At 45.3% G+C, this 14236-nt stretch overlaps 1 protein-coding gene across 1 annotated transcript; it reads left to right on the top strand.

Moving 5' to 3' along the window:
- Positions 1-2248: 2248 nt before the first annotated feature.
- On the top strand, positions 2249-11938 carry LOC148508444 (vomeronasal type-2 receptor 26-like). The gene is made up of 2 exons (XM_088444508.1): positions 2249-2340; positions 11022-11938. The coding sequence occupies exons 1-2, from the start codon at positions 2262-2264 to the stop codon at positions 11936-11938; spliced, it is 996 nt and encodes a 331-aa protein (XP_088300634.1). The 5' UTR covers positions 2249-2261.
- The last annotated feature ends 2298 nt before the right edge of the window (positions 11939-14236 follow it).

Genomic DNA, 14236 nt, shown 5'->3' on the forward strand with positions numbered 1-14236 from the left:
CATAGTAAAAATCAGCTGACTGCATCAGGTTGCATATTTGCATTATATTTCTCAGCAAATGGAATCAAGTGAAACATTTATCTTTTAATTGAATTACTACTAATTGAATGGATATTGGACATCAAAGTGTTTCATCTGTGTTATTATGTGGACTATTTTTATATTAAATTATTGTTATACAGGTTGAGACTCCCATATCCAAATATTACGAAATACGGAATAATTTTGGCATGACTGAGATAATGAAACCTTTGATTTTTGATGGTTCAATGTACACAAACTTTGTCTAAGGCACAAATTATTAAAAATAAAGTACAAAATGACCTATAGGCTGTGTATATAAGGTGTATATGAAACATAAATTAATTTCATGTATGTACACAAACTTTGTTTGAGCCACAGAAATATTGAAAAATTACCTGCAGGCTGTGTGTATAAGGTGTATATAACACATAAATGCATTCTGTGTGTATATTTGGGTCCCATTCCCAAGATATTTCATTATAATATGCAATTATTCCAAAATACGGAATATTCCGTTATCCAAAATAACCCTGGTCCCAAGCATTTTGGATATGGGAGACTCAACCTGTACCATACAGTATTAAAGGTATATAAAGAGATTTTTATTTTCATGATCGAGTCCTGACTATTTCTTCTGCCATTTCACAACAACTACTAGCGCAGAGTCCAGTTGTGTGTTTATATTGTTCCTAAGTTCCTCAAGGCCTCAATTCAAACAAACCTGCGCTTATTTATATAATTTATGTTTTGTACTGGTTCTAAGCACACATTAATAATGCAACAATGTGAACTCTACTTTGCTAGGTCTGAACCCTTAACAGTGTGATTCTAAAAGGGCCTATCCATTAGGCGACCTAAAGGACTGAACGACTAGCGTTCAGTCCTTCAGGTCGCCTGGGTGCAGTGCCCACACTGAACGGCGTTCTCTGAACGTCATTCAGTGCAGGAGACCGACCTCCTATCTGCGAACATGTGGAACCTGATGATCGTCGTCAGGTTGACCAGCATGTTAAACAGATAGTCGGTGTCGGCAAGGACCCAGCGTGCACGCGCATCGCTGGTCCTTGCCGGCTATCCATTAGACTACTTTCTGAACGATGCAACCAAAACCTCCTGGTTTTGGTCGGATCATTCAAAAAGTCGTCTAATGGATAGGCCCCTTATGGAGTAGCGACCAAATGGGTTTTTAAACATGTTTATGTTATGGTGGTTTCTAAGATGTTATGATTCTACTTATAATAACCAGCAGTGATCAGCCCATTTATGGTCAGCAATACTTTTATATAATAATCATGTTAATTACTAGACACTCAAAAAATAATAGGGATCTCATATGAGAAAATTTGGTTTAACATGTGGTAAGCTCAATTTGGTAGCCCCTTCTGAAAAAGGTAAGTCCTACATTGCAAACTAGCCAACACAGTATATCAGGACAGCATCAATATTGCAAGGTACCATAGATGTCATCAGTCAACCTGATATTTAATTACACCTACCGACTGGTTGCATGATCCAGCGATCAGATGGGAAAGTTTGATCTGCCGGTCGGAAATGCCGACCGGCAGCATTGATGTTCCGCGATCCGTCAGAGGAATGGTGAAATTCTCCATGTTAAATTTCATGGATTTGCAAATTACGATCATATTTTGATCATGATCGGCAAATCAGTGATAGCAAGAAAGTTGGATTTAACCGATCCTGCAACCCAGCATCTCTGGATCACAGGAACGCAACAATCTGTTGCTACTGTATGGCAGAGGCATCACTGGGTGTAGTGACACCTGGTGCACACTATGGATACCCCCGCGTGCCGGAGAAGCAGGCAACTGAAAAGGGGTCATGGGCTAAATAAAGGGCATGGCCTCTCCGGGGAACCCAATAACACCACTCTGGAGGCAACCCAGCAACATAGGAGATGCTGTTGGCTCCTCTTTTATGACAGGAGCCGGGTGCTGCAGAAGAATATCACACTACAGCATCCGGCTCCTGTCACTGCAGAGAAGCCGGCATTTTGGTGTCACCCCCTCCGAGGGTGAGACCCTCATGACGCCACTGGTGCATGGGCCCCTTTAATCCAGTCCACTTTATTTTATGAAAAATAAAATAAAATCTCATAATCAATCAGATTGTAAAAAAGTTAAAAAAAAGCTTATCAGTTTGCCAAAACATGTTTATATTGAATTATTTCTTAGGTTCCCCGCTCAGTATGCAGTGATACCTGCCTTCCTGGATATAGAATGGCACGCAGAAAATCAATGCAAAAATGTTGCTATGACTGCATCGCTTGCTCAGATGGGGAGATCTCTAATAGCACAGGTGAGTCTTGTTACAAAGGAGAGAAACTTGGTGAGTATAACTCAGTGGTTCTCAAACTCGGTCCTCAGGACCCCACACAGGTCACATTTTCCAGTTCTCAGGGAAGGTGCACAGGTGTATTAGTTACTAACTGACACATTTTAACAAATTCACAGGTGGAGCTAATTATTTCACATGTGATTCTGTGAGACCTGGGAAACATGCACTATTTCGGGTCCTGACAGGGGCAGAACTATGGGATATAATGGAGGCACCTGCTGCCGGGCTCCAGCACTTAGGGGGCACCTTCTCCATTGCCCACAATATATTCATCCCACTTAGGGCTGTAACTATGTACCCAGAGTGTATCGTCATGGCCGCCCAATACATGGCACCTCTTCCCGGCACCTGAGAAGCCACCGTACACTAGTGGAGAGTTCTGTGTCAGACCATCAGCTGCTGCCTCCATATATCTATATCCTGTCCCTACTCATTGGTGTCGCAGCTTCTTATGTCAGTGTTACATGTCCAGCGGTCCCCCTCACCCACAACTCTTTCTCACTCCTCCCTCGAGGCAGCTCTAGCTGCTCGGTCCCATGCAGCAGTCCCAACACATCCCCCCCACCAACAACTTCCTGTCCCACTCCTCCCTGGTGGGGGAAGCAATCGGGAAGCCGACTGCCTAAATACCAGCAGCCGGCTTCCCGACTGTCTTATCCCGGCATGGGTGAAATGCCGTGGGTCTAGATGTAGACGCCCGCATTTCCCCTACGCTGGGAGACCGGCGCCCGGCATCACGATCGTAGTGATGCCGGGCGCCGCGAGTGGACAGCCGCTGGGGGGGGAGGGTTAGGTTTAGGGCTCCCGGGGGGGACTTAGGGTTAGGCACCCCCCCGGGAGGGTTAAGGTTAGGCTAGGGGGAGGGAGGGTTAGGGTTAGGCACCCCCGGGGGGGACTTAGGGTTAGGCACCCCCCGGGGGTTTAGGCAGCGGGGAAAGGGGTGGTTAGGGTTAGGCATTTAGAGGGGGGATTAGGGTTAGGCACTTGGGGGGGAAGCTAGGGTTAGGCACCCCTAAGGAGGGTTAGGGTTAGGGGGGTTAGGTTAGTCTATACTTACCTATCCACGATCTGGATTTCCAGCGCTGTCGGGCTTCCGCTGCTTCGCACTCTGCTCCTGTCATGCGGCCGGCGGTATATCATACCCATTCCCCTGGTGGCAGCCATAGATGCTGACCCATGCAGCAGAGTCCTGAGTGGCTGACCTGGGGATAAGCACAGCTGCAGATCTTCCAGGAGCTGCATGTCAACAAGGATGAATCGAAAAGAGCTGCGGCTAACGACTGAGTCTGGGGGGAAGATCTTGGTGGAGCATGTGATACAGTCGGCAGTAGATTGGGCATTTTGTGATTTGTAGTCCCACCACTGTGGCAATCTTACAGTATTTTGACTTAAACTCAGTCCTCAAAACCAGCTCATCAGGGGTATCAGGAGGGCTCCCTACCCCACATCAGGTGGCTTTTGCCTCCATCAGGAGGACTCTGAGCCTCATGCTAATTGCACTGTACATCTTATCTGTGACTAATGCATACAGATGTGTCCACATACATCTATCACCTGTGCGACACGCGTGAGCCTTATTAGCGCAGAAGCAGCTTCTGCTGATTAGAATGATATGCAGCATGCCTATATTCTGTGTGCAACTGGGGGTGTATCTGCTTGTGTAATTCTACATTACAGCGCCAGCGGCTGTAATGGGGGGGAGGGCACCATATAACTTGTCTCCAGGCATCTGGGATGAACTTACGCCACTGGGTCCTGAAGTCTGATTTTTACAACCTGTGGCTTAACTGACAGTTTTAGAAATTTCAGCACACCACTATGTAAAAACTGTTACGCATAGTTGGACAAATATGGCTAATTCAACAATATATTTGAAAGTTTGAAAGTGAACTAGTACAAATCTATTTACGTCAAAACTAGAAAACACAAATTTATCACAAATGTATCACCAATTAGATAAAAGTAGAATAAAAATAGAACAACAAGAAAAGGGTGTGGTATAAAGATCGACAGTAAGAAGGGTGTCAAAACAACACCAAACAGTCGATATGCAATAGGTAGATGACAGGTACAAAAGGTCGACAGGGCTAAAAGGTTGTTAAGTTCAAATGGTCAACACACCAATGGTTGACACAAAAATGGTCAACATGTAACCCCTGAAATGTTACAACTATATAGTATGGCTCATCATGCAATAGTTGGGTTACTATCTCACCTTGGTGTGTCTCCACCCAAGTCAATAAACTTCACTATGCAAGTGAGTAGAGGGGTTGACTCGGGAAACCCCTGCTTAGTATAAGCGATATGATAGGTCCAATTTAACCTCAAAATACACACAATACATAAAATAATACTAACATTAGATTTCAATTTTATTCATCCGGAACAATTCAGATTCCTATTGTATGTCCATCTGCAAGAAATTCTTTACTGGGTGAAGTCTACATTATACACTATATTAGGTGTAACAATCACAAATAAATTACCAGAACAAAATATATATATTACACAACATATATAGTTTAAAATAATATATATGTGGATACTCCCATACCTACTATAATACACTTAACACTATCACATACATTATAATATAAATAACAATAGTCCTTCACTGCTTGACAAAAAAATACAACTACTGCCTAAAACATTAACTTTGGTTATGAGTGCACTCTAGTTATTTACTCAGGCCCGGGCTGAGTCTTTTATTTGTATTCCAGTAAAAAGCTTTGCCATAGTCTTAGTGTAGAGAACAGGTGACAGTGTGGAGTAGAGCGGTTCTGTATAATGTTACATTTATCAATGTTAATAGTCCACAATATTTAATAAGATTCTGGTTGCCAAAGAGCTCAGTACTAAGGGCCTGATTCAGACCCGTTCGCAAGCAGCCGCTCGCTCGTTCCTGGCCGATGTTCTGCAATTGCGCATGCGCGACTGAGTCTTTGCGAACAGATATTCGTTTGCTCATATGGACTGTGAGCAGTAAGTGACTTCCGATAGTTGATTGACAGAAAGGGCCGTTTGTGGGAGGTGATGGGGTGGTCTAAAAACGCAGGCGTGCCACAGCGTTCGCACGCCGTTTTTGGGGCGTACATAAATTAACTGCTGCAAGAGAGAACGAAGAGCGGAAGTAGTAATACGTCACTCTGCGAGCAGGCTTCAGGTTGGGATGCACGTCCAGCTTGTGATAGGATATGGGCCCTCATTCAGAGGCGGTCGCAAGAAGCGATCGCTCTCTCTGAATGAGGGTGGCCGCTTATTTTTGTTAGTGCGGCCTCCTGGTCGCTAGCTAAGCTGTGGTTTACCACCCACAGCTTAGTGACCGACCAGGTTGATGGTCACGATGGTCAAGACCATCGCAACCATTGGGGCTTGCGACGAGACCCTAGGGTTAGGTCTCGGCAACCGCAAGCCCCAGGGAGCTTCCTGCTCTGATTGAGCAGGAAGCTCCCCACTGACATCACTGCTGATGCCAGTGTGGCCGCCCACAAAACGGCAGGCGTTCGCTTGGGAACGCCTCCGTTTGTGTAGCCACCCCCCCGACCCGCCTACAAAAAGGGGCGAGCTGTCGATCAACATCGACAGCCGCCCCTTTTGTAGTGAGCTCCGGAGCGAAAGAAATTCTCTCTCACTCCGGGGCTTGTACACGCGCAGTGCCAGATTAACAATGGGGCGGATGGAGCTACAGCTCCAGGCCTCCACATAAAAATAGGCCCATTGTCATGACAACATGATGTCGACTGGCCATCTGCTCTCCACACATTCGGCCATAAATCATAAGTATAAAAATTGTATTTCTATTTACCTCACAAAATTAAGCATTTTTTGTATTTTACATATTTAGGGAGACATTGGGGCTGAGAGTATAGTGGTGTACACGCCCACCTGACACTGGCCACACCCACACAGCACTGGTCATACCTCCTCTCTTCTCATAATAGGCCCTTGGTCATTTTCAGCTCCAGGCCGATGTGGCCCTCAATCCGGCCCTGTTAACATCGACCCGGTTGCGAGCGCTCAGCGTTTGCGACCGGGTCTGAATGAGGTACTTGGTCTCCCGCAAGACCGATAGTCTTTTCGTTAATACCTAATGTAAACGATGTAACTAGTGATGTTACTATTTCGGAGCCCACAATGCAATCACCTAATAGTCTGCAAACTTCTTGCTAATAACAGAGCTAATTGAATGCTCAATTGCTCAGGTGCATTTGTAGGAGCGAATTGGCTTATTTAACCAAATAACTGTTGGTGCTTACCGAAACATGTTAGTATAGCAAAGTATCATGAAGCTAGTATTATTTTCTACTTTTGCGTAAATGTTGTTTTTAAACAATTACCTTTTAAGTCTGTTTGTTAATTTTTTGAATTTTATTTTTTATAATAAATAAAAAAAAACACTTATTAAAAAGAAAACATTTACAATCTAAGAACAAAAACCAAACAAAAAAACAAAACACGAGGGGTTAACCCAAAAAAACGAAACAAAGGAAAACATTTGGACAACACTTATGTTAATTATTTACATTATTGACATCATTCACTTAACATATGCTGTGATAAACCGATAGACAATCGAATTATTATATGTTTGCAGGGGGAAAAAACCCTGCGAGCGCAAACACCAAAAAAAAGATTACCGAGTGGTTCATTCGCTAACTTCTGTCGCTCGCTAGCTATAGGAGGAGCATTGCAGAATATTGGGGGCGTCAGTTTTGTTAGGGGCGAACGCCCGTGCAAAGGCATTGATTAGCATATTCTCGTTCGCCCACCCCTGCGGCCGAGCGGCTGCTTGTGAACGGGTCTGAATCAGGCTCTAAGTTTGAAGTGGAGTTCAACTCAATTTTGACAGCTGGCTAAATTGATAGAAAGTTACTGTTGCAGTGTTACAGCGATCTTCCCAGCCTTTATACAATATAATAGTCCTTCAGTAAACAACTGGAAAAAAGCAGTTTAATTATCCCAACTGTGATGACTGTGTCCTATAGAAACTCAATGTTCATTTGGTCTCTGTGGCTTACAGTCACTTATTACTGTGAGGATGACTGTATCATTGTGTATAAATATGCTGGAAACTGTAGCCTGGTCTCCCTCTCTTGTTTTAGAGACTTTAATACAGGCTGCTGTGTAAGAATATGACTTGATGGTCAGTTACATTGGTCCTATGAAGACTCTGGCTGCCTGTAATTTAATACCTGGGCAGGGGTTTATCTGTCTCTGCCTCTTACTATTTTTCCTTTTCCTTCAGCTGTAATGGGATTAGGGCACTGTCAGACGCCTGTTAGGGCTGCTTACTCTGATGCTCTGCCTGGGCCGTCCTACTTCCTGGGGGAGGCTTTGCAGGGCACTTATACCCCTGACAGCTGGTCCTCTCTCTTGGCTCCACGTCACTGCACAGCCAACACTCCGGATCCACCCCTGTACTGACAGCCGCCAATCTCCTTTCCAAGGCTGCTGTCTGGGAAGCCGTCACACCCGCTGTCTCTCTTTCCAGAGCCACTCACAATTGCGCTATCACAGCCACCAATCCTCAGCACTCCTCTGCTCTGCTCTCCAACTCCTTTAAGGCAGCTTAACGGTCCTCCTACTGTCACCTCACTCTCCCCTGTTATCACCTCTCCTCCAACACTGACCATCCAGGGTACCATTACTGGCTGGGCTTACATCCACACAGAGGGGGTCATTCAGAGTCGGTCGCAAGCGCTGAGCGCTCGCAACCAACTCGATGTTGCCCCACTGGGCATGTGCACGACGGAGCCGGCTCCGTCGTGTGCATGCGCGAGACCCGGCTAGCGACGGACGCTCTGTCGCTAGGGGTCTCGCAGCAGACTGGGCGAGCTGTCGATGGTGAGTGACAGCTCGCCCCGTTTGGGAGGTGGGCAGGGGGCATGCCTGCCCAAACAGAGGCGTTCCCGCCAGAACGCTTGCCGTTTGGGGGCGGCCCCACTGACATCATTGCTGATGTCAGTGAGCAGCTTTCTGCTCGATCAGAGCAGGAAGCTCCCTGGGGCTTACGAGTGCCCAGACCCAACCTTAGGGTCTGGTCGTAAGCCCCGATGGTCGCAATGGTCTTGACCATCGCGAACATCACCCATGTCGGTCGCTAGAGCTGTTAACCCACAGCTTAGCGTTCGACAAGGAGGCGGTCATTCAGGATGCAAGCGGCTGTCCTGATTCAGTGCGACCGCTTGCAACTAACGACCGCCTCTGAATGAGGTTCAGAGTCCAGTTATAAAGAGTACACAGAAATGCATTTACATATTTACAAATACACAACTATATCCCCTATATCTGAAATAAACTAACACCTATACCTAATCAAGCAATAATATATATATATATATATATATATATATATATATATATATGTTACAGACATGTTTTTTTAATTTAACACCTAACCCTAACTCTCCCCATGGTGCTTGACCCTAACCCTTCCCCCTACTCATCCCCAAGTGCCTAACCCTAACCTAAAAGATTTTGAAAAAAAAGGTGTCAACCTTTGATGCATCGACCATTGGTGTGTCGACAATTTGAAGTTGTCGACATTTACCCCTGTCAACATTTTGCATTGTCGACCTTACGTCACTGGGGTAGAGGGTGCGGAGGGTGCGCTCGCCCTATGGGTGTAATGCTGGAGTAATAGTGTGTTGTGGTCTTTTGTGTTCGATGTTGTTTGTGGAGTGATGGGGTGTAGGGAGGGAAGGGGGTCTAATGGACTGGAGGTGGTGGGTGAGGAAATGAAGACAGAGGCAGAAATGGGGGCCAAAGGGTTTATTGGAAAAAAACAGTACTAATCCTGTCTGGTCCCAGGCACCCAGGTGGGGTGAGCGATCCACTTGGGGGTGTGTGTGGGTGGAGACTGGGGAGGTGAGTGGACCCTTTTAGGGGGCTCCTTTCCGTGCAGTTCAATAGACGTTACCCCTGCTGGACCTTTGGCCAACAGTCTTAGGATGTCTCGGGGGGAGGGGAGTGGTGGGTTGGCAGCGGGTCTGGTGGTTGTGGATGTACACCCTGGCGGCGTCCCGCGCAGGGGTATAAGTCTCGGAGTCACTTACCTACCGGTAGGATTTGTTGGTGAAAAAGGCTTGGGCTGCTGGTAGCTGGTGTTAGTTTCCTTTTGCAGATGCGGTGTTGGATGGCTGTTGCGGTGTCAGCGGTTGGAGGAAGCTCTGTGTGTGGTAGTGGCTTGCTGGTGCACTGTGGGGCTTGGTGCACCGCGTTGCTGGCGTTCTGTTCCCGCTGCCTGGTGGGTGCCTGCTGGTGTGGATCGCTTAGGGATTGCTGCTGGACGAACAGCTGTGAGTGGAGCTGGTGTTGGTTGCTCCCAGGGGGCGGTGCGTGGTCGCCTGGGTCTAGCAGGTGGAGTGGTGAAGAAGGCAGAGCCCCTGCCGAAACGCATTGGAGACCCCCTACATTCTGACAGGACAACAGCCAGCTTACACCAGAGCTCTTCATTCCTGCGGAGAACTCGGTCGAGCCTTGCTGCTTCCAGAACCCTCTCTACCCACCACCCGCAGGGCCGCGCTGGGCATCACACCTAGCAAAGCCCTTCGCACCCCTCTTGATCACCACCTCCACCACTCCACCTGCCATACAGCGCTAAGTGTCCTAGGTATTACTAAGGGAAGAGGGCACTTACCATCTGGTGTCTTCTCCAGCGCTGATACCGAGTACTGTAGCTCCTCACTGGAGAAGCAGGACTTGAGCTGTGTAAATTTGGATGTTTGTCAATAATGTTTGTTAAAAAAAACTCCTCTCTGCTTCCTCTGCATGGGACTCCGGAGATCTGGTGAGTCCAGTATCTCTACTGTGCTGTTTACTTAACGTTCACCCTCCACAACAGGTCTATTATTAGGAACAAGCTCGGTAGCCAGCTCCTGCTTTGCAGCGGTATGCAGGCGAAGCAGGGGTGACTTTAACATCGCGCTAAAGAGCCCCTTAATAAATACACCCCTTGGTCATCAGAAGTTCCTGCCAGGACTGAAATAGACATCCTTAAAAATTTTTTGTAGACTCAGCGGTACCCTCCAGTAGCCGGTGCCCCCTAGGCAGCTGTCCAAAGCTGCCTAATGATAGCACCGGCCCTGGCTACACCCCTTTGAGAACACCGGGTCCTTCTTTACATGCTGTATTATCTGCTGTAGGAGGCATGTTTATGCCATCGGTGTGGCTGTGCCTCATCAGCAGCCTGGGCTCAGGTACTCTGTACCTGTTTTTGACCCATCTCAGTGAACATGGTGCTTTAAGATTACCTGTTATGTTAGAACCTATGATATATTGGGTATTACTGTAAATGCCCATGATCCCATCTAAGTCCTGGCAAAATATCTACTGTAGTACATCTATGCTATGTACATATTGTATTTGCACATCACCTAGTCAGCTCATATATCATTAAGAGAAATATACACTTTTTCATATCTACTTCATAAATTATCCCCATTGTGTGGAGAGGTATAATAAGTCTCACAAATTATTATGAGTTTTTATAATTATTATTATTACTACTACTACTACTACAACTACTACTAATAATAATTTTCTATGCCTTCTGTCAATGTTTTGATATAATTATGTTCAATTCTTCACAAAAACAGATCTGATTTCTAATTCTGAAATTGTAAATCTATTTGCCTTGCTAGATATGGAGAACTGTATCAAGTGCGCAGAAAACCAATGGTCTAATGAGAAGAGAGACCGGTGCACCCCCAGGACCATAGACTTCCTCTCTTATGAAGATGCTCTGGGCATCTCATTATCTTGCCTTACTATTCTCCTTGCTGTTGTAACTGTGGGAGTTCTGGGAATCTTTATTAAACACCGAGACACCGCCATAGTGAAAGCCAACAACAGGAATCTAAGTTACATTCTACTCCTTTCCCTCACATTGTCCTTTCTTTGTGCCTTATTATTCATTGGACGCCCAGATACTGCCCTTTGCTTTTTTCAACAAGCAGCTTTTGGGATCATTTTTGCTGTTGCTGTTTCTTCAGTTCTGGCTAAAACCATAACTGTCGTTATCGCGTTCAATGCGATAAAGCCTGGGGCTGAATCAAGAAAATGGATAAGATCCAGAATCTCTGCATATTTAGTTTGCCTTTGCTCACTTGGCGAAGTTATAATATGCTTAATGTGGTTCCTGTTAAATCCACCATTTCCATATTTTGACACGAGTGAAAGATCTATTACTATGACATTGCAGTGTAATCAAGGGTCTGCCGCTGCATTTTACTGTGTCGTGGGTTATATGGGAGTTTTAGCTGCGCTGAGTTTTATCGTTGCTTTTTTAGCAAGAAAATTACCTGACAGTTTTAACGAGGCCACACATATAACCTTCAGTATGGTGATATTCTGCAGTGTCTGGCTGTCCTTTTTCCCAGCATATCTTAGCACTACAGGCAAATACATGGTGGCTGTTGAAATATTTGCCATTCTGGCTTCTAGTAGTGGACTTCTGAGTTGCATATTCATCCCAAAGTGTTATACTATCATGATAAGGCCTGACTTAAACACTAAGGGACGTCTGATTGGAAAAAAAAAGTTAGTCGATATAACATAGAATGATCCTAATATAAATATAGTGAGATTGGTTTGCTGGCTGACTGCAGGCTATCCAGAAAATAAAACATGTAATTACATTTTTCACTACAGGTTTTCTTAATTAAAGTAGAAATTACACACAAAAAGGGTGTATAATTATTTTATGCCACAAATGTCATTGCGGTGTTTTTGTTATCAGATACAAAATGTACATTCTACACTATGTAAAACAATATTATTACAAATTGCAAGCGCAACCGACACATAATAGTAATGTCCTTACCTTATTTTAGGTAAAATTGTCTGCTGACTACCAATTAGGCCTCATGTTATTATCACCTATTTACAGCATACTTACTGACTTTGTTTTCAACCTTTCCGGGAGCAGCCCGGAGAGCTGCTGCTGCAGGCCGGTTTGGGGGGCGGGGCCGGACAGGTAATGCAATTAGGCCCCACCCCTTTCTCGGTAAAGTCCACGATTCGCAGGTATGCGATGAGGGGCGGGGTTACATTACGCAAATCACGCCATCAAATCTTCACTAGGAAGTGGGCAGGATGCAGGAGATTTGCCTACACTTCCAGGGGTGCGAGAGGCTACCCTAAAAATCAGGAGTCTCCTGGGAGTTACGGGAGTGTAGGCAAGTATGATATAAAGACTATCCAACACTGGGGGGGAGATGCATTAAGCCTTGGAGAGTGATAAAGTACCAGCCAATCAGCTCCTGTCAATTTACAGGCTGTGCTATTTGGGGGCAGGGAGGAGGCAGACACAGGGTCGTTTTATAAAAGGAGGGCAGGTCCTCCTCATTTTGCAGACGTGCCAAGACCAGGGTCGGTGTCTACCAATGTAGATTGCCTAGGCAGAGGAGTTCCAGCGGCCATTCTGAGAAAGCTTAGACTTACTCAGATACACGATGGTTGCAACCGATGGTCGCGATGGTGATCCGATGCTGTGTCTTTGGACACAGCACTCGTATCTGTGTTACCGGCAGGAGGTGTCTTTTTCTTCAGACACCTTCGGCGTCACCATATTTTCGCCTCACTGCTGTGATGCAGCATCGATACGATCACCATATAACTCTGAGTCACCCCCATTGTGTTCTACCACAAGTATTTGATATCAAAAACAAAAATATAGTGAAAAGAAATTGGGAAAAAAAAGGAAGTGGGACGTGGACACATTTTATAAGCAAACACATTGATTATCTGTACTTACCAGACATTACAGCTACTTCCATCTATACTGTGTATTATAGCTGTATTCTGTGTTAACATTATTATTTTTAGTTATTAATATTATATATAGTTGTTGTTATTAATAATAATAATAATAATAATAATAATAATAATATTATTTATAAAATGTCCAACATGAAAATCATTTGGTGAATTCAGAGGATTTATCCATTTACTATTTTTTTTACTACAATTGTATGAAATAAACAAACATCCAGTATGCTATATTATAATATGGAGATGGAATACAAAATTCAATTATATTTATATAAAAGTATATGCCATATGTCATACTTGGTAAAATGCTTTTATGACTAATTCATATTTTTTAACTATTATGCATAAAGAATGATGTGGTTTTGTTGGCCAAACATCTTGAATATGGGCCTGATTCAGAATATGGATGTAATGCCAATGTTCTTGCAAATCAGCGATGTTTTTTTGTACTGCGCATGCTTCGGATTCACGCTGCGCATGTTCCACGGTGGTCTTGCAATGTCAATCACAGTGATGATTTATTCACAAAGTAATTGACAGGCAGGGACATAGGAAGCAACGGGGGACACTGAAACGCAGGCATGTTGCAACCGTTTTCAGGATGTGTCTCTGCCTGCAACTGCAATCCCGTACAATATATATATATTAGGGGTGAGCGGGTTCGGATTTCTGAAATCCGAACCCCCCCGATCCGAGGCCGATCCGAGTCAGGCTCGACTTTTCCCGCCTGACTCGGATCCTGAAATCGAGGCAAAACTTCATCATCCCGCCTTCCGGGTCTCGCGGGTTTTGGATCCTATATAAGGTACCCGCGTCGGCGCCATTTTCTCACTCGGCTGTGGACAGTGAAGAGGGAGGGTGGGAGTTAGGGCTGGCTGGGCTGTGTAGTGTAGTGTAGTGTAGCGCAGAGTAGTGTTGTGCTGCGCTGTGCTGCTGTTGTCCATAGGGGCTGTGTCCACTACTTCAAAGTCCATAGGGGCTGGCTGGACTGTGTTGTGCAGTCAGGTGTCCACTCCAAAGTCCTGTGCAGTGTCCCAGTCCTAAAGGGGTGCTGTAGTGTTGTCCAGGGGGTGCTCTTTCAGTC

The sequence above is a fragment of the Taudactylus pleione genome, unplaced genomic scaffold (genome assembly GCF_031769625.1).
Source record: "Taudactylus pleione unplaced genomic scaffold, aTauple2 ptg000366l, whole genome shotgun sequence".
In the NCBI taxonomy this organism is placed as follows: Eukaryota; Metazoa; Chordata; class Amphibia; order Anura; family Myobatrachidae; genus Taudactylus; species Taudactylus pleione.

Excerpts from the sequence above, each read along its gene's own strand:
- LOC148508444 (XM_088444508.1), top strand. The coding sequence starts at position 2,262 with ATGGCACGCAGAAAATCAATGCAAAAATGTTGCTATGACTGCATCGCT. Across the intron at positions 2,341-11,021 it reads GGAGATCTCTAATAGCACAG|ATATGGAGAACTGTATCAAG; the intron begins GTGAGTCTTGTT and ends TTGCCTTGCTAG.